At 45.4% G+C, this 20,728-nt stretch overlaps 1 protein-coding gene across 4 annotated transcripts in view; it reads left to right on the top strand.

The window, feature by feature from the left end:
• The window catches only part of FHOD3 (formin homology 2 domain containing 3), a 466,256-nt gene that overhangs the window by 73,208 nt on the left and 372,320 nt on the right, over positions 1-20,728 (top strand). For all 4 annotated transcript variants that reach the window (XM_014781352.2, XM_087439151.1, XM_087439152.1 and 1 more), the window contains exon 3: positions 2,254-2,318. In XM_014781352.2, the coding sequence (XP_014636838.1) occupies positions 2,254-2,318 (65 nt within the window). The remainder of the gene's footprint in view (positions 1-2,253; positions 2,319-20,728) is intronic.

Below are 20,728 nucleotides of genomic sequence, written 5' to 3' on the forward strand. Positions count from 1 at the left end.
ATGGCCGGAGAAGCAGCGCGTCGGTGCGCGCCCGGGATCCGAACCTGGGCCGCCAGCAGTGGAGCGCGCTCACTTAACCGCTAAGCCACGGGGCCGGCCCCGGAGGTAGAATATTGAAGCAGAAAAATTATAAGTGATAAAACTACTAAAAAACAGGCATTTTTTGTTTTATGCCCTTTTAAATTCCATTAGGGTTTAGCTTAACCAATCCAATTGCCTGGTTTCTCAGTGTGCAAGCACAGAAAAGGTGACACCTCTAGAAGGATGGGCCTGCCGTGGCCTCCTCAGAAAGACTGTCCTGGTTTTCATGCAGGTGCCTGGGATCCCAGAGCAACCGCCCCACACACTTACTGTGGGACTTGAGAATTCTGTGGGAAAACTTAGCATTTCCTCAAAAATGCAACTTTGCATGGTTTGGAGATAAAAGTATGGGCTATCAGTGGGCCCCTTCTGAATGTCTTCACAACTTGAGCTACTCTGAAATATTTTCCCTGGCCATCCCATGCTTTTCCCCCTCTGGGCATCTGAAGCATGTGCTTTTTCTACCATTCATTTGGTATTTATTATTGACTCATAACTGCTGATAATATGAGTGATAGAAAATCCTCCAGATTTGAGGACTTAGGGTTTGCTGTTTCTCATAGTTAGAGTCTGGCCAGCGTCAGGGGTTCAGTTGTTTCTGCTCCCAGCTTGGCCTCTGTCCAGCTCTGGGTGAGGCCACACCCCTGATAGCACTGCCCCCACCCCCAGAACACCTTTCCTGGAGGTTCGCATAAAAGGCTATTCAATAATTCAGTTCAATGCATTTAATTGAAACTCTCTTCCTAGTATGATCACACGACTGAAGGAGTGGTGACATCAGGTTTGTCAAGAGAGAAAAAGATTTTTTATGTGTTAGAAAGAAAGTTTTGAAGAAGGCTGTGTTTGTAGGAATCTCAAACTTATCTTCTGGAATGGGTCAAGTGTTGTGTAGTTGTAAGCTCCTCAAGACCAGCGCCTTGCACACAGCAAATGTAAAACAATCAGATGAACAAGCAAAGTCAAAATGAAGGGCTCATGGGGACTTGAAGGGACCGTGAATGCAGATTCTCCACCTACAAGCAGCTGCTGGGCTGGAGGCTACTGCATGCTTTTGTGGGACTATGCAACTGGTTTTCCTTTCTCCTTTAAAAGAATAAAAAAAAACCCTTACTTTCCCTTCTTATGTGGTCTCAAGAATAAAAAAATGTAATTGTTTCAGGATTACTGTGAGTTCATGATCACAGTATTAACAGTGTGCCCTGGTGAGATGTATGTTCCCTCTCTCTCCAACACAACCACAAAATCAGGAAACAGGAAAGCACTGCTAGACTCAGGTATAAATGAAGCCCTGATGGGGAGAGATGAGAGTGGCCCGAAGAGTGACAGGGAAGGGAAATTCAGCCACTGAGAGACCCAGCAGGTTACCTGCTGCCATGCTGGTTGGCTGCCTCCATTTAACCTTTGTCCACTGGCTTCCCCCTTTCTCCAAACCTCAGAGCTTTTGTCACCCCCAGGTAGCTAGGACTCATATTTTCACCCTTTTCTCTTCTAGATCAACTGCTCTGTGCTTTAGTCCTTTTCTGCATAGAGCAGGATGAGCCCTAGTAGGAGTGGAGTTGGGGAAGGGGCCATCCTTTTTTTTCCTCATAAGAAATGAAGTGAGAAGGAAGCAAAGATGGGACAAGGTGTGGTGTAAATGGGCATTCCTGATAATAAATAGCCTATGAGCTCTTTGGTGGACTCTCATCTTCCTGTAAAAGACAAAAGCCGTAAGTCTTGAACTGATAGACGGCAAAGGCGCTCTTGCTGATGACCCCACTATGTGTACCCTTTTCCTATACGCAAAAAATGTAAAAATAGCCATGGGAATGGTCAAGCAGATTTGTGTTGTTACATTCCAGGGATTTCACTTCATGGGCACAGATTTTAAAATTTTCCCAACATGGTCAAGCATGACTACATACTAACTCTGTGGATAGAATGAGTTGACTGGGTTTGACAATAAAATGCATGTGCCAATCCAGTAAAGGCAAACTGCATTATTTTATTTTCCGTAAAGCCCTGTAATGTCACGTTATTTCAGGATAGATTCTTGTTCTGTCTAGGACCCTGCTTATCTGGAGCCTCTTTCAGGTGGGTGTGTCAGAACCTTCAAGTTGATTGACATCATGTAGGCATCTTCTCGCCAGCTCCTCTGATGCCCATGTATGTTTTGTCTCCTGTCACCATTAGGCGGGGCAAGAAGCACAGCATCATCCTAAGGACACAGCTGTCCGTGAGGGTCCATGCCTGCATTGGTGAGTGACATCTGTGGAAAGGGATGCTTGGCATCTGCCCTCAGTGATTAAACATGTGATGAGAAATGCCACTTATGGGAATAAAATAAAATATTCACTGTTATGCTATTTACTTGGGTTAGACCCTATCATGAATTGTTGGTTTTTAGTGAAGCAATTTCTAGCAATAGTTTTTGAAGCCCTGTTTATTCTGACTTCCTTTGCTGTTTGGTTAGTGAATAGAGCTGGAGGTAAGGCGGATTGTCGATGAAGTTCTTTTTGGCAATGCTGGGCGAGATGAGGTTCTTCCTGGGGCTGTGCCAGTGTGAACCTCCAGCCAGTTGAAGTGACCTTCATGTGCCTCCTGGTGACTCTGCGAAGCTCCCTGTGGGGAAGTGTGGGGTCTGAGGTCCCAGGTTCTGGTCAGGTGATTGAAAGGGAAATCTCAGGTCAGCACAGGACAGGGCATACGTGGATACAGAGCAATATGCTGTTGAGCAGATGTATTTTGGTTCAGAATGGCTTGCCTGGGGTCACTCAGGAACTCTACTAGGGCCATTCCTGCAGCCATCGATTTTTCCTGGGCCCATTGGTTTCCCCACCTGTATACGTGGGTTGACTGTCAATGAAAGCAATTATTTATGCTAAGTAGACAATCTCTATGTGTAGGGTTTCTAAAACGGGCTTGGTTTCCTCCTGGCACTGGGCCAAGTTGAGGCAAGTATGTAATATCTTAAAAAGAAAAAAAGGAACTAAAATTCACTTGATGTATAGACGTTTTTCATACGTGAGTAATTTTGCTTTTATTTAATATATGTTGTAGTCTTAATTCAGGCCTCTAATTAAGAGGGCATAAATTATCCTGTTGAGGACCAGTCTGCGTCTGGAGTGTGGTATGCATGGGTGGGGTGGAAGGAATGGTTTCTGGTCCTTCCTCCTCCCTGCTTCCCTGTTGGAGACCCATGGATGCGGAGGGAAATCTGTGTAATTTCACTTCACTTGGTGTTAGTGTGGTGAGGCTGCAAGCGTCTTGTGTGACAATCTTTGTCTGACCGTGGCTGGCGAGTAATTGTGTAGCAGACTCAAACCTCAGGGACTGGAGGATCAGGGCATCGAGAGGGTTCATAATCTTGTTGGAAACAAAGTAAGATCTGTAGGACCTTCGGCCAACGTTGACCATTCACTTCTCAACTGCCTATAGCACGGAGTGACTGTAAAATGTGTATGGACCCTCGATTATATTTAATCAGTTGCTTTGTAATTACCTGCTTTACATATTCCCAGTTATTTCATATGTATAAATTGTGTCTATCTGAAGAAAAGGCCTGTGACTTTACATAAACTTTCTCCACCCCTCATCCTGGATCTAGAACAAATCCAGGCACCTAACACGCTAAATACTATGGAAGTTCAATATTGGTTGAAATATAGTTGATAACTAGCAGAGATTTGAGACAGGAGTATGAATTGGTATTTCCCAGGAATAATAAGGCAGTGGAAAACAGATTTACTCTAAAATGGGCCAAATCAAAATCCTAATGAGCTAACTCCTTTTCAGAAAATTCTGTCTTTTGCAAGATATGCTTAAATATTTCAGTATAGGAGTTTTTCTAACCAGCTTCCATATTACTGGCTCACTGCATTAACTTATGTATTCTACATGTAATCCATGTAAAACACACATCCCCATGGCACATGGAGCATCAGCAGTCACTCCAGCCCGCTATCTCCTAGGACATACATGTCTTCCTGCTCGAGGGGTTGAACTGGATGCTTAAGAAGTCAGTGTTTGTTCCTAAACCTCCTAATGCCAATTGCACTTATTACTGGAATTTTGTAGTTTAACGAAATGTTATATGAATATTTTATAAACAGATTAAGTCCAAGTATAAAAAGTCACTGCTTCGAAAATTTATTGAATATCTTGGAAAAGATTCAAAATTAGTACAAAAGCATTTCTCTCAATATCAGTGGGTTGTGACAACTAGAAAAAGTGGGGAAACATTGTAAAAATATAGAAAGATTCTAGTCTTCACCAGTATCTTTAGTTCTTGCATGAATTCAAAGAAACTGAGAGTGGAAATTATAGACCATGTGATTGGAGTGATTTATGAAAGAAGGTCCACACAGAATTCCAGTTGGTAGACCCTTGTTCAAAGAAAGGTTGAGGCCCAAAACAGGATGTGAAGATTTGTCTCCTTATGTGCTATAAGCCAGGTCACCAACCATGTCCCATCACAGGCAAACCAGGATGGTCAGTCACCATAGCTGCAAGTTAAAATAAAATTTTAAGGTGTGCCTTATCATTTTAAAAGGATTTTCTGCTTTAATCACTTTTCACCATTGATTACCTCCGGCCTGAGTACAATGAGAGGGTTTGACTGTATAAATTAACATCAGCACCCAAGAGGGCAAAGTATTTCCTTTGTATTAAAAAAAAACTCTCTTTCTTGTTCCATTTCCTATTATTGGCAAGATCTGGAATAGATTTATTGTAATAGCACTAAATATTATCCTTTGGTTATGTATAGAAAGGGGAATGCATGCGTCATGTGTATGAAGTACCAACCCCATTGTGACATATTCTTTCCCTTTCCAAATGGCAATATTAGATGAGATTTCTTTGGGATTAAAAAAACCAAACCTGGAAAAGTCTTCAGTTGAAATGACAAAGGAAATCATGACAAGGGGGGAAAAAAACCTTTTTTACATCAGTTGTTTGAGTCCTTGTTTCTTTTCAAGATTATTTTCCCTCTTCACCATATAAGAAATAGTTGAATTGTTACAGGCGTTGGACAATGGCTGCTGTCTTAAGCCTACCACCATGTGTGGCTCCCCTCAAGACCTTCCGTCCTACCCCATGGTTGACTGGAAGGATCCAGGATCAGCTTTTGTCTCATGGTTTTAAATGCTATCAAGTAAATTTCTCCAAAACAATATTTTACTCACCCTACATTCTCTTCCACTTCATTCCTGTTTTTATTAAATATAGGAATATTTAGAATCCAGGACTGCATTTTGATGAATTGGAAGTGACATGCATCTGGAATTCTCCAGTGTTAACTTTGGAATTCTTCACCCATTGGGACGAGAGTGGAGTGGAGTCTTCATAGTTAGCAACCGAGCAAACCTCATGAAAAATGAAGGCCACAGGGACACTGCTCTGATGGTCACAGCTAGCAGCCGAGACAGGTCTTTTCTGATATTGCAGCAGTTCTGAAGCACTTGGCAGGATGTTGGAATGAGATTTTGGCACAGAGAGAAACCCCGAGCTTTTGTACCTATGTGCTCTTCTCCACTGTAGTTTTTGTTTTGTTGCACACTTTTAGTATGACTGTTTAATGTAACTTATTGCAGCAAACAATGCATGACTTGCCTTCTTAATCTAGCTTCAGTCTCTCAAAAACACGATGGTCATATTAAGGGCATGAACTTACTGATATGAATGAAAAAAAAAAAAAATCCATGATAGGGCTGAGACTTCTGCATTTTATGAGGTGAGCTAGAGAAAATAAATTTTTTGGTCCCTGCAAGTGATCCTATTTCCAGACACCAGAAAAATGTGCAGAGGACCAACTGCTCTGATGACTAAATCTCAAAGAGAAAAGTGGATGAATTGTGGGGTAAAGAATGGAATTGAGGATTAAAAAAATAAAGTTTGAAGTCATTAGGATCTTGAAGTTAATATCCGAGTGTTTTCTACTGGCTGACCTTGAAGAAATTTTGTTTGGCTTAAAACCTCTGTGCTTCAGTTTTCTGAAGCAGACCTTGTCTTCCCATTAAGAAAATAAACCCTGTTGATTGATTCTCTGGGACCCATGTGGCTGACACTTTCAAGTATCCAGTATTGAGTTAAACAAAAGGATAAAAAATTAGCCATAGATCCCCAAATGTCATTTATGCTTGTAGTTGTGAAGAACAACCTGGCACAAAGGGGCTTTAGAGGCATTTTCCCAAAAGCTCTGAGATGATGTGGTCTGCCCATGAAGATGAGATGGGGTAGGCAGAAGCTGGAAAGGTGACTGAAATGACTAACTCTTCGAGGTTAGTCTCATTGCTCATTAAAGGTCAAATCACAGGGATAAAGACAACTTTTAAAGGCAAAAAAACAACATACGAGAAGGCTGCTTCATCCATTGATGCAGAAAACTATTCAATTTCCAGCAACAGAAACATCAACGAAACGAGATATATATAACTTGCAAAGCATTTTCCTTTCGTGAGCCAAGTCATGCAGTGATGTGCTTGGCACTGTACTGTTACAGCAAAAAGGTGAATGACAAACAGTGGAACATTTCTTCAAGAAGAACCTTCTAGTGCAAGAGTGACTGAGGGGATTCATCGCATGTGGTAGCTGATCTGGAGGAGGTGGCTCCCTGGGGCACAGTGTTGAGAAGGATCCCGAGGGCAGGTGCAATCTTAATGGGAAAGAGTCCTGTATCGGTGCTGGCTTTCATTGGTGGTGATGGAGGTGGTGTGAGTCTGTATGGTGTGGGTGACAGCGCAGAGGCTCGGGGTGAGGTACAGATTCTGTCCAGTGTCTGACCCCTCTCTAGCTACAGTGTAGAGGGCCCTGGGCTTCTGTATTTAGAAGGTGGGGGAATGGAGCTGTGATCCATGACCCCCGACTCCTGCTTCATTCCCCAATCCCTGTCTCAGGTTCTGCCCTTCTTCTTAAGCCTGTGAGTATGAGCATGGCTCCTCCATCATCTCGCACCTTCCCGAGCTTTCTGACTGGGCCCAGTACCACTTCCTCCACCTTTGAGTGTCTTTTTCCCTCTACGCTCAGTTTGAGCTCGTTTCCTGTGGCTGAGCCCTCCTGGCCCTGCAGGGAGGCTCCCCTCCAGCTTCCTTTTCTAATGTTACACTCATCCCTCAGGTGGGCTGCTGAGTGACAATGGACTTTGGAGCATTAACTGGATTCCAATCCTCACTGCCTCTTGACTCTGACTGTTTGGAATTTCCATTAAAACTAGAGGTTTCCTTCTGGAAACATCAAAATGCCTTTTTGACACTCTTGGGCCTAATAGCACCTGGGTGATATTTCTATGTTAGTAATAAAGATGAGGAACCTCTTTGCACTGTGGGTACTGAGACATCTGGGGCCTGTGCAGTGACATGTGTTAGCTTGGGCGCTCAGCTGCTCCCGGTGCTGTGGGGTCCACATAGGTGCTGCTGGCACTCTGTTGTCCAAGATGGCAGGCCCCTCGCACAAGTGTCCACTGTGTGACTGCAGAAACAGTAAAAACAGGTGGTTATCTGGCCAGGAGATCCCCCAGAGCCATTCTTTCCCCTCTTGGCTCCCCTGCCCTGCTTTCTCTGACTCCAGGCTTTGACCTGGGTTTCTTGCTGATTCTGTCCTTCACTCCCACGGGAGGCTGCTTCTGCTTCTGCTTCTGTCCTGCCTCTGCAGCCTTGGGTTTGCAGAGGAGTGGGGGGCACGGTTCCCTCCTGCCCTGTGACCAAGCTCACAGTGTCCTGGCCATACTCTTCCCTGGTGGTGTTAGGTACAGTGGATCACAGTTCCTATTTTCTGTCCCTTGATGTCGAGATCCACTGATTCTCCAGAAACCCCGGAGCTCGTCTCCCACTCCAGCTGTCTCCTTCAGAGCCCTTTGAGTGGCTGGCCGCAGCCTTGGCACAAGATGGCCTTAGTGGGTTTGAAATCCTGAGTCTCCCTTTGCAGCAGGAGATTTCCAGTGCCTGCATTTTTCTTTTTTTTTTTTTTTAAACCTCCCTCCCTTTTACACCCCATCAAGTCTGTGACCCATTTTTGCCCAGGGTTCTGTTCTCTAGGTAAAAACAAGCTTTGTGGGTTAATCAGATAAACACCTCCCATCATCTGTTTCCCATTAATCTGTCACGGCTCCCAGGTGGCAGACCCTACAGAATGTCCACGTGTCTGGAAGGCCGTTGGGTCTTGTCTGGGGGAGGTCAGCCTGTCAGCCTCTCTCTGCTCTTGTAGGTGGCTCCTTCTAGGGTGCCTTATCATCAAACAGTGATTGACAAATGTGCCCTCCTCCTGCACACCACCCCCCCAAAAAAAAGGAAGGGAAAAAGGATGTGGGAAGGTTGTAAAACATACCACTAGGTTTGTTAAACTGCATGAGACCCTAGTGTTTAAATGCTGGTGACTATTCAGTTCTGTCACATATCTATCCACAAATGCTGTAATCTTAGAGTATATAGGTCAGGAGTGATTTTTCACTCCTTTCACTCTAGTAGCTCACAAAAAGCTACTAGAGAACAAATTTAGAGACTGGCCCTACCATCTACAAACAGGCAGGTAAACATAAATATGGTAGGTGGATAAAGAAATGGAAACACACACCTATGAGAGGGAGTTAGCATGAGAACATTCCGGATATAGCTGGAAACTCGGCTCAGCTATGGGAATTAAGAGGCATAAAGAAAGGAAATATAGACGTGAGCAAATGTGAATTGAATCACAGGAAAGAAAAGCAGGTATGTCAGGGTCTCTTATGGCAGCTTTATTTCATATTTGTGGCCTGACCCCTCCCTCCACTTTTACTTTATTTGAATTATTTATTCATTGCCTCTTTAGGACTTTGTTACCTTTCCTCTCTAAGGATCTCGAGATGTTGGATAATAGAATTTGAGCATTGTGTTAGAACCATTGTCACTGTGTTTGCTTTGCATTGGTCTAACAATTGCTTATATCCTTAACAAGGAACGTGAAATTCTGGCCCCCTAAAAATTGACGATAGAGAATGCAGTCATGTTGAGGGGGACACCTGTAGCAGATGTTACAAGTTTAAACCACGTGCTAGCAGTTAGACTCCAACGTTGCTGTCCAGCAGAACCTTCAGTTAAATCCAGAAAACAATCCCTGGTAAGGAAACCACCGTGCTTTCGAATGACTTCTACTCGAGTGTCTCTACAAATGCTTTCCACTTGCAGGTCTGACCTGCTTGTGAGGTGTTATGCAAGCCCTAGTGACTGGCTCTTTGCTCTGGTGGCTGTCCCTATGGGGACACTACTTCATTTTTGTCATGGAACAATGGAAGCATATGTCAGGAAATGAAATGCTGTCTCATTACTGGAAATTTTGATATCCAAAGGGTGTGGGAGCAGAAAGGTAGGATGGATGGCTTGCACATGTTCTGCTAAATGGAGATTCTTCAAGGATTAGGTGCATAGCTGTGTGTTTTTCAGGTCTCACTGAGGAGTCAGAATGGATTCCTGAGGAGGGGGATTCTTTGGGCGTTTTACTGATTTCTGTTACGTTAGAATACCTAATGGGAAGTATTTTAACTTGGGGAAAAAATATGTGGAAAGCATTAGTGATTCAGTAAAACATGCAACCAGTTCAAGATTTAAGTCAAAGGAGAAAAAAAGGTGTTGGGGAATTTGTTACAAGTGCTGTAGTTTCAAGTTCATATACTAGAGTAATAGTGACAGATAAGCAAAGGAGACAATTAAAAAGGTTCACATAATCGAAATCTTGTTAGCATAATTCAAAAAAGACAAATTCTTTTTTTAATTGCACCCAGAGGTGACATGATTTATCTGTATCCTAGTAACTGGATTGTGATCGTGTGGGCAGGAAAGGGATCCATTTATAGGGATTTAGAGAAATCTTTGTGGAACAAGGTATATTGCTAGGCATGCAGGTGAGAGTTGAGTCATCTCTTATCATTTTAAAAAGACTCCACTTTAGGGCCGGCCCCGTGGCTTAGCGGTTAAGTGCGCGCGTTCCGCTGCTGGCAGCCCGGGTTCGGATCCCGGGCATGCACCGACGCACCACCGGCCATGCTGAGGTGGCGTCCCACGTACAACAGCTAGAAGGATGTGCAGCTATGACATACGGCTATCTACTGGGGCTTTGGGGGGGAAAAAAAAGACTCCACTTTAGATTCAATGGTCAACTTAGCACTTACTATTAGACAATGTATCTACAACTATTTCAACAGTTGTAAAATGCTACAAAGATGATTAGTTTGAGAGGAACTCCACTAAAAAAACTGAAAAAGAAATCCTGATTGTTTGCCTTGGCCATTTAAAAAAAAGTGACGTGGACCACATTCACTGACTGAGACCTTTGCACTTTGGTCCTCTCCCACCCACAGTTTTATGGACCCTCAGTACCCCTCCTGAGCCATGGGGGTGGGGGGGGGACTGAGAAAGGTGAGGCCCCTGGATGGTGGGTGTTTTCTCAAGGCCATGTGCCTGGGATGTGGAGGGACTAAGGCTTGCAGCTCTTGATTCGCTGACTAGTGTCCGTTGCACGGACCTGCTGCTTCTCTTTTTGGGCCGTTTTATATAGTCTTCAGCCCTTTTCTAGATACTGATTACAGGGACCGATGCATCCCTTCTGGTTTGAAAAGTCGGAGAAATTCTGCCAAAACATCTCCATAAATGTCTTTTGAAACATTTTCCCTAAGTGAAGTTTCACCAAAGAATGGTTTTCCAGCTGAGTTCCAGTGTGGTTCACGGATTGCCTTAGGGGAAAGTAAATCAGCGAGAAGAATGGATTTCACTCTTCAAGAGCTGACTGTGTTTAGCAACGTAGTTAAAAGCCTTTCTTCCCAGCCGGTCTGCTGACTCCTGTAGGTGGAACTGGAGGTTCCACGTCCCTTCCGGGCTTCCATCCTGACCAGCTGGACGTTCAGCCTCTCATTTGGGGCTTCATATTGGGAAGTCCTTGGAAACCAAGGCTCTTAGCTGATGAGAACTGCCCACTGTTGTCTCTGGCTTTGGGAGGGCCTGAAAGGAACAGAAGCATTCTGGGCTGGAGGCAGTGAGTCTTCCTGCTCCTGCTTTAGAGATCAGCTTCTTGTCTGGGAAGATCTATGAGGTAGGGATTCTGTGCCAGGGAGCAGCTAGCTCTTGAGCATTTGAAGGTGGACTGCATTGTACCCTGCACAGCAGTTTCTGACCCACAAAAGGAGACTCCAAATTATTTGTTGATTAAAGAAAACCGCTAAAAGGGTCATGGTACTGATGAGTGTTTAAGTTTAATGCGTTGACTTCAGAAATGAATTTCTTTGGTATTTTCTCAGGAAGAAGAATGAAAGGCAGTAAATAGAATGTGAAGTAAATAGAAAGTAACAAAGCTGTGAAAGAAGGCAGAATGTCATTTTCAAGAGTGTTTCCATACGGTATTTGACCTTCTCCCTCTGACTGATACCGTATGATTTCCTTCATTAAGTAGTAGATAATAACAACAATAAACAAACACATAGGGACCGAGATTGGATTGGTGGTTACCAGAGGGGAAGGGGAGAGGGAGGAGGGTGAAAGGGATAATTCGGTACATGTGTGTGGTGATGGGTTGTAATTAGTATTTTGGTGGTGAACATGATGTAATCTATGCAGAAATAGAAGTACAATGATGTACACCTGAAATTTTTACAATGTTATAAACCAATGTTACTGCAATAAACAAAAAATTTAAAAAAAAAAGTGTTTCCAGGTGGGCTCTTGGTTCTGTGGGGTCTTGTGTGGATCTGGAAGTGCACTGCCTGTGATCGTTCAGGGCCTGTGTGTGCACCAGGCAGAGCAATGTGAGTGGAGCTGAGGGGACCACTTGCTGCCCCCATCCTGGGCTGTCTGGGGCCTCCATGGGGCTGTGAGCATAAATCTTGGTCCTGAGGTTGGAGATAAGATGGTGGTGGTTTGGACTAATGGCCTGATACAAGACTGCTCTGTGGAACAGTGCCTGCTTCACTTCTTTTGGGGAATGGAGTGAGATGCTGTTGTCCCCAGAGGTAACAAGTTGAGGATAGACTGTTGATGGGCCACAGAAGAAGCAGGTGAAGCTTCCTTAGGGCTGGTCCACGGATCTTTCTGTGACCATGTGGTAGAGCGTGCCCCAGTGGGGAGTGCTGGTTCTGATTGTTCAGAGTGGGGTGTGGCCAAGGCCTGGTGGGTGACCTATGCAGGTGACCATTGCTTTGCTGACATATGATGACTTTTGAGAGCACTTCTAGCCCTACTGTCCCCTGTTCTTTGTCAGGCTTCTTCCTGGGTGGCAAGTTGTGCACCCTGGGATGTTACCCCGGAATGGATGAAAGGAGGGATTTAGGTCTGAGATTTTGTCTGAAAGCAGAGTTAGCGTCATTATGAATCATGATGCTCTCCCTGCCGCGGCCACCCTAGGCCAGTAGGGGAGGACACTGCTGGCTTTGCCTGGGGGACTTTTGGGTATTGTGCTGCCTCTGAGTCATCTTCAGGCCCATCAGCCACCATTATTGAGCACCTGCTCTGTGCAGGGTGCTGAACAGAGCTTATTCCATTTATCCTCCTGACACATGTGTTACTACTTTACAGAAGAAGAGAGCGAGATTCAAAGAGGTTTGGTAGCTCCCCAGGGACACAGGGCTAAACAGCAGAGCTGGGATTCAAATCCACATCCAACTGAAATGGAAAAGTCCCGTTTTGTTACAATAAGCAATTTACTTTTAAAAAGTTTTTCTTTTATAAAAGCAGAAAGGGAAATTTCCACTAAGCACTAAATGCATGTCTTTCCTACCAGGCACTGAGCGAAGCACCCTGCAGATATCATCCCCTTGAATCCTCACAACAACCTCTGAGTGGGAATCACTGTTCCCGTTTAATAGATGAGGAGACAGAGGCACTCAGGGGTCCGATTGCTTGGCTGTGGTCCTGAGGGGAGTATGTGACAGAGCTGAGATTCACACCCAGGTCTGCCTGACTCCAGGGCATTGTGTTTGACCTCTGTGCTCCGGTGCCTGCAATAACACTTGCTGCCTTTGGGAACTTACTGTGCTCTGGGCATCTGGCTGAGCCCTTCACAAGCACAGCTCTGGGCTGATAAGAGAACACAGGCTCTAGAGTCAGACCTGCCCTGAGGAACTGTGTGACCTTAGACAAATGACCTCACCTCTCTGAGCCTCAGTGTCTTCATTTATCAAAAGGGGATGATATGGGGCCATCTCTGTGGCATAGTGATTAAGTGTGCTCTGCTTTGGTGGCCCGTGGGTTCAGAATCTGGGCTCAGACCTATACCACTCATCAGCCATGCTGTGGCGGTGACCCACATATAAAATAGAGGAAGTCTGGCACAGATGTTAGCTCAGGGCCAATCTTTCTCAGGAAAAAAAAAAAAACATTGTGAGGATTAAGTATTTCATCTGTGCTGGATCCAATTTTTAAAAACAAAGTACTTATACTGGGTATTGATTGTGGTGGTGTGTTTGAGAATCAGAGAAACTGGGGTTTGAATTCTAGCCCTGCCTCTATGTGTCCATGAAAAAGTTACTCAGCCCCTGTAGGTCTGCCTGGTTATTTCTCACAGTGATGACAAGGTAGTCCTATTGCCTCCCTCCTGGTGGTGATGTAAGCATTCATGGAGGTAGTATGTGTATAGGTCCAAGTGTGGTGCTCAGCTCATGCTACCCTGGGCAAATGGTGGTGGATATCATGATGATGTTCGTCGTCATCATCATCATATTCATCATCATCATCACAAAGAAGTTTTGTGTTTTGTTGCTGTACAAATTGTTAGAGCAAAATCGAAATGTGATTATCCAGTAGTTCTCAAAAAGAAGCACCTTTACAGTGTCTGATCTGTTAAGAGACAGAACTAACTTGGGTGAAATGCGTGTCTTGCCTCCAATTCTTGAAGGGACCTACCTTCCTCATCCAGAACTGGATCACAGAATTGTATTAAATATTAAACTGGGGCAATAAATTGTAGAACTCTTAAATATGGAACCCAAATAATGCCCAACTAATGTGTTTAAAGTATGTTTTAGCTGCTACCCTTTTCTGATTGGCTGACAGATTTGAAACTGTAGGTCAATAAATTTCCATTAACATTTTGTTTGATGTTACAGAATGGAGCTGGCCAGCCCAACCCTGAAGGGCCATTCTGGAGTCCATGATTCCTGTTTAGCTAGTGGCAATGGGGTCATTTTGGTGGTTCTCTTCTCTTTAATTATCCTGTTTTTGATACATTTTAGAAAGTTCCAGTTCTGGCAGACACTGAATAGTCAGCCTGTTTACTGAAATACTCTCATTTTCGCTGAAATTGAGTGAGTTTTGTGACAGTGAAGGCAGCTTCTTGCTACCCTTCTGTGTGGTCACAGATCACATTCTCCTAAAGGGACTGCTGAAAGGGAGAGTGAGGCACAAGCTTCACGTGTGCCCAGGCATTGAACAAGACAGTTGAATGCATGAAGAGGAAAGTAAACACCGTAACGTAACACCGAGGGCTAGTTACATGGTATAATGATTTTAAAGTTGAAAAATCGTGCTCTAAGCACTATCAGAGTCCAAATATTCAGTATGAGTTGATACTTACAAAATGCTCACATAGATAAGCTGTTCAAATCGCACCTAAAAATACAATCTGTATGTTTGTTTTGCCTACAGCAACTGCACTAGTGATGGTAATTTCACTATACATTTCACATTTTGTCAGCTGCCTCAGTATCTGGAGGATTTTTTTAGTGACTTATTTGGCCCGAGCTACCTTAAAAAGCTGTCCCATGATGTCATGTGTTGGCCTCTCCTTACCTCATCTCCCCTCAGGGGGCTGGCAGCCTAGGCGCCCTAGGAGTGGGGCATGGGTGCTGGGGTTGGTGAGGCTGACACTGGTGGCCCAGGACGGGCTGACCAGGCACTTGTCCCCTTCACCAGGCATTGGCTCCAAGCCCTCCAAGGCCACCAGGAAGCAGTCGAGAGTGCCCATGGAGTACTTCACACTTCATCAAAAAGCCATAAAAACAGTTACCAGCTCATTAGGGACTTTGAAAAGAAGTTCCACAAAGCTGACCTGGCTGGGAATTGCCAAGGCGAGTGTGAGTCACCGATGCAATTTGTGCTGTGGATTGTTTTGGATGAAAGATAGTGGAATCTTGAAGAGAAGTCTGTCTGTTGAGGTGGCCTCAAAGAATGCCCAGAACCACTAGGCCAGGCTACTTGAGGGCAGAACTGTTGATTTGTGCCCACTGCTGGTATCAGGTGGTGCTACTCAGAGGGCAGCTGGGCCTTGGGGTTCTAGTTGCAGCCCTGACCCCCTTCAGCTGTCCTCCAAGGTTTGGGGTTCAGTTCAGGGTCTAACTCCAGGTCTGGCCTTTGTCAGGGCTCAGGGGACTCTATGCTGTGGTGTCTGGCTCAGGGGGGGTTGGGGAATGTGGGGTTCTGAGTCCAGCACCCCACTCATGGGTGGGGCAGGAGACTGCTGACTTGGGTCTCGTGGGAAGGACTGTGATGTCAGTCCTGTCCTGTCACCTCCAAATGAGGTTGTGCCTAGAATCCAAGATTAAATATTTAAAAATACCATTTTTAAAATAAGCCTCCTTGGCATGTCTTCATTTTGCTTAAACAGATGGTTTAGAAGGCAAAATGAAAAATAAAAACAAAAAGGTTCTGCTCAGGTCTGGGGGCCCAGACTGTAGCTGAGGGTGTTGATCCCTCTTTAGGGGTGTCCTAGTTGAGGGGGGATGGTGGACAAGGGAGGAGCAGTGGGAGGCAAGATTCTAATTCTGGAGCCAGCATCATCAGGCAGCCAGACCTGGGACATGGCACTAACTTCTCCAAAAATGGAGACCCTCATGGTTTCGTTATGAGCTACTGAAGGCGCTGACAAGGCGTGAGGCTGTCTTAGGTCAAGAACCCGGCATCTGGCAGCCCTGCAGGGTTTTTATGAACATGAGCTTTGTTGCTGCTGCTGTCAAGATTCAACAATGTCTTATGGATGGGCTTGAAAACATCACTATTATTTATGTTACTATAGTGTGAGAAAGATCCAGCTTTCCACCTGACTTAGAACATAGCTCATCAACATTTATTAAAAGCCTACTGGGTGCCACCACTGTGTTAAGTGCTAAAAAGGGAATAAATAGGCCCATCAGTCAATGCAGTACAAATATGAAGCACGTCCATCTGCTCTCATGATTCTGACTAGAAGCTGCGTGCTTGAAGTTTCCAACTCTCCCCTGAGTTCTGGATCTTGTTGAGATGTGTGCTGTGTTCACTGGATACCTGAGCTTCATCCCACGTCCATTTCGCATCCCCACTGGGAGGGCTCCAGCCCCCACACTCCTTATGTCCCTAGTGCTTTTAGCAACATACACTGATATTTGCCTCTTGGTTCTCCAGTTGTGTGATCTGTCCTGTCCTGTTTCCCAGCGATGCAGTGTGACCCTTAGGGGCAGGAATGGAGGACATGCCTCTCTCTCGGGGGTGGAGCGGTAAAGGGGCCTTGAAGGAGGAAGGAGTCTGGGGTTTCAGGGAGCCAAGGAGCCAATCATGGAACTCCTCTGAGCCTCAATTTCCCCACCTGAATTTGGGACATAGTTCATTTAAAAGTTAGGGAATTCTTTATATACGTTTAAAAAGTATTTTTTAAATCTCTTTAATGGTATGTGTACATTGGGCTTTTCTTGAATCTTTTGTCTTTTTATTGTGTTTTTCTCCAAAGATATTTGCTCATAAAATTTTAATTGCACTCCTCATTTCTCACTTTCTGATTCTGTAGTGTACCATGTCTTTCTGACTTTGCCCTGATTCTTAAACTAGATGTAAGGCCCAAGCTAAGCAGAGAAAGCAAAACCAAACCCCGGAGCCCCCACATGCCACCTGAGGTCTGTTGTTTCTTAGCTATAAACAGAAAATGGACCGAATGTGTTCTTGGGACTGTAGCTCAGCCCTGTGAGAAGGCCCGGGATATCAGAGTAGGGCAGGCAACCTTCCATTCCTGCCTGATCCTGCAGGATGTGTTTCTTTTTTTCCTTGCTTATCCTTTAGGAGGGCAACACTCCCAGAACCAAGAGTTGAAGAATTCACCTCCTTGTTCTAAATGTACTTACGTAGTTACTGGTTATTGCCCTTTCCTGGAGCATTGATTGTTAAAATGTGCTCCCTGTGCACAAAGACCCTAGGATGATGTGGCATGGATCTTCATTTTACTTTGATGTGGGTACCACTCAGGGGAACCCTTATGTCTCACTCTTCCCATTTCCAGAGAGAGCAGGGAATTCTACTCAGCTCCCCAGGAGGACACTGTGGCTTCCCCTCACTCTCGCTTCTCTCCTGCCTGAGCAAAGATGGGTGGATTTGGGAGAAGACAGTGAGCAGGTGAGGCTCAGGCTCTCCTTCTTCTTCGAGTGTCCTATTCTGAGGACCGTCAAGGTCTTTGCCTAGCCATGGACGAGCACTGCCTCTGTGGTGAGCCAGTGGTCATTCCCTGAACTGCTGGGAAACCTGTCCAGCCCCAGATGTGAGGCTGGTTCTCTCATGAGCTGCTTCAATGGTAAGGCTCCATCAGTCTGCTGGGCACACCTTTTTTCCCCACCTGCTTCTGAACTTGAGAGAGAAAGACCACAGTGTTATCTACAGACCCCTGCAGCCCCACAGAGAGGTTCTCTGCAGCCAGGGCTCAGGAGTTGGGGGATGTGGGTAATTCAGCTCTCACCTTCCTCTTGAGGCATGGAGCTGCATCGTCAAGCAGCTTAGAGAGATGAGCTGTGCACACAGCAGAAAGGGGTGATGTGTCCAGAGTGGAGATGACAGGCAGCTGCTCCTGCCTTTCTTCCCTCTGCAGTGATTCCGGCTTGGAGTGGTGCGGCTCTGCCAGGCTAAATTAAAACTGGAAGTATCCTGAGCTTTGTTCTTTTTCAGGCTAGAGTATTTGAGGTTAAAGAGAGGGAGAGAGTCTAAAATAAAATGTGACTCTATTGGGATGTGAGCCAGATGCCTCTTCTTGCTCACTGTTCTGGCGGAGAAGACTGAGCCTGTCCCAGTGCTGGGGTCCTGCTCTGACATGCCTATGGCTGCTGTGCTGAGCTCTGCTCATTTTGATATTCTGGGAGTACATTCTATACCTTGATAGTTTCAGTAAACAATTGTTTGGATAATGTAACAAAAGCAATTTAGGGCATCACACTCTGACCTCTGTTGCTGGGTGTATCAAGGTGTGAACAAGACATGGTTTTAGAAAAGTCTCTATATGAGTGATGTAACAGAGGACACTCATCACCAATGATGGTGGTTTTGTTATCTCTGGCATGATTCTCTATTCAGAGCATTTTGAAGGGAAGTAGGAAGTTATTAAACTATCAAACTTTGGGACCTGGAGTAATCATGTAATAGAATTTATGGAAGGATTGCAAAATTTGAGGGAAGATAATGACTGGACCACATGGATCAATAACATGAATGAAACCAACTTGGAAAGATCAAGTTCACCTGTGTGGGCAGGCGATGACACTGCCTTAGCTTTTTTTCCCCTTGCCCATGAAAGATGGTCCGTGAAGATTCCCCAGAAACTGATTGTTGCTTATGCATTGGGAAATTAGGAATTGGAGGGCAGAGGGCCTGAGAACTAGAATTGTAGTCATCAGTCAGGATTCTGTTGGTGCTGCTGGAGCATCTTCCCAAGAGCATAATACCTGGTTTCACATCTTGATGCCAGCACTTCTGGGAGGAGGTGTTTCACTGTCCTCAGGTATAGACCCACAGTGTGCCAAGGTTCAGAGCCTTGCCATGGAATAGGTTTTGAGGACCACAGAGGCATTTGGTGCTTGAGGGCAAAATATACCCACTTTTAAGGGGGAGTGCTCATGGAACAGGTGGAGAGGGGCCATTTTGCCAAGGGTTGGCCCAGTTCCTACACAAGGACCAGGGTCCCTACATCTGAAGGGGTGCTGTGTGTGCCTGGGCAGTGTCTTGGAGTCTAGACGGGGATCCGTTGGCCAGGTTGGGGCAGCCTTGCCCAGGTGACTCTCTTGTAAGGGGGTGGTTGGTCATGGTGCCCATCTCACAGGGTAACTGGGGGCCTAGATAAGATGCCAACACACCTCTTGCCCCTCCAGCCTCTGCTCTGCCGGAGGACTGCTGGTGGCTTCTCAGACAGGCCGTGTGGCCCCACAACTTCGTTTGGACCTTACCTTTGTTGATTCCTACTCAGACTTTCAGGCTTTGCTCAAAAGGCTGTGAGACCACAGGAAAAATGACGTATTGCCTTTTGTATCCCCCTCAGATGAGATGGGGCACGTCAAGCCCATCACAGCCCCTGGCATGTGGTGAGCGCTGGTTGTCCTGCTGCAGTGGCACTGGTCCCCGTGTAGAAAGGTGGACTTTGGAGCCAGTCCACCTGCTTCACACCCTGGCTGCACCGCTAACAGGCTGCATGACCTTGAGCAAGTTACTTCCGCCTCTCCTCATTTGTGAAATGAGACAGTCATAGGGTTGTTGAGGGTTAAATGAATTAATCCACGTCAGGTGCTTAGAACCCATTGGGCACATGGTAAGCACCATGGGGCAGTTATTATTGGCTTCCCTAGCACAATGCACAGCACATGGTGGGTCTTAATATATCTATATGAATAATAAGGGCAGCAGAGTTTGGGATTATGATGAGAGCTGAGCTGAAATATCACACTGTGGAGTCATCTTCATTTTCTTCCTGAAACCCCCTCAAGTTTCCCTGAAGTGCTGATAAGATGTAGTGGCCAAAACTGAAGTGTCTGCTAAAAAAGCCAGCCCTGTGCAATGGGACAGAGGAAGGACTGCTTCCTACCCTCCCAGGCCCTGACCCTCATGCCGCTGTCTCCTCCCCCACCCACCCCTAGGGATGCTGCAAGGCTGCGTGGAGCAAGGGCAAAGCTTTTCTGGAACAAAGCGGGATCCATCTCTTGCTTCCCCTTCATCTGGTCTTGTCTGCGTTTCATGCTCAGGCAGCTAATTGTACCTCACCACGGAGCAGATTCTTTTTCCTTTGGCTGCTGTAATGGCAGATGGGAAGGGCGGTTTTAATGAATTACTGTTTTCTTTTGGAGATTAAGTTTTCATTATAAATATAGTTGTGGACACACAGCCTCCTGGTACTTACATATCATTTGCCAATTAAGATAATGGACTAAAAAGTCCCTTGGAAAGTGACAGGGACAAAGTTAAGCCTGTAACTCAGCTCGGGGTGCTGGCGAATGAAGTGCTTTGCCAACTGGAAGCAACATATATCAAGTCTGCCCACAATCTGCATGTGCTAAGAGGTCTGAAAATATTCATGACCTTTGAGAAAGAGAGATTAAAATTAGTAGGCAGAAACACGGCAGCCAGCGCCAGTAGTTTGTGATGTGGTCATTCCATAGTGTCTGCCATGCCCACCACATGGTTCTGGGATGGCTGCAGGGCACAAGGCTGTGCTGCTTAATTTTGGAGTTAAATAATTACACGTAATGTCGAAAGCATTTATGATGGATCTGGATCTGGCGACTAACATTGTGCTGCTTCCATCGCTTCTTTTATAGGCCCTAGGTCTTTCGGGCACTTTCTCTTGTTTCGTTTCTTTTAGAGCAAGACTTCTCTACCTCAGCAGTGTTGACGTTTTGGGTGAGATATTTATTGTGGGTCATCTTGTGCATTGTAGACTGTTTACCAGCATCCCTAGCCTCTACCCACTAGATGCCAGTAGCAACCGCTCTAGTTGTGATAGCAAA

This window comes from Ceratotherium simum, chromosome 14 (assembly GCF_057802395.1).
Source record: "Ceratotherium simum simum isolate JZ-2026a chromosome 14, ASM5780239v1, whole genome shotgun sequence".
Taxonomy (NCBI): domain Eukaryota; kingdom Metazoa; phylum Chordata; class Mammalia; order Perissodactyla; family Rhinocerotidae; genus Ceratotherium; species Ceratotherium simum.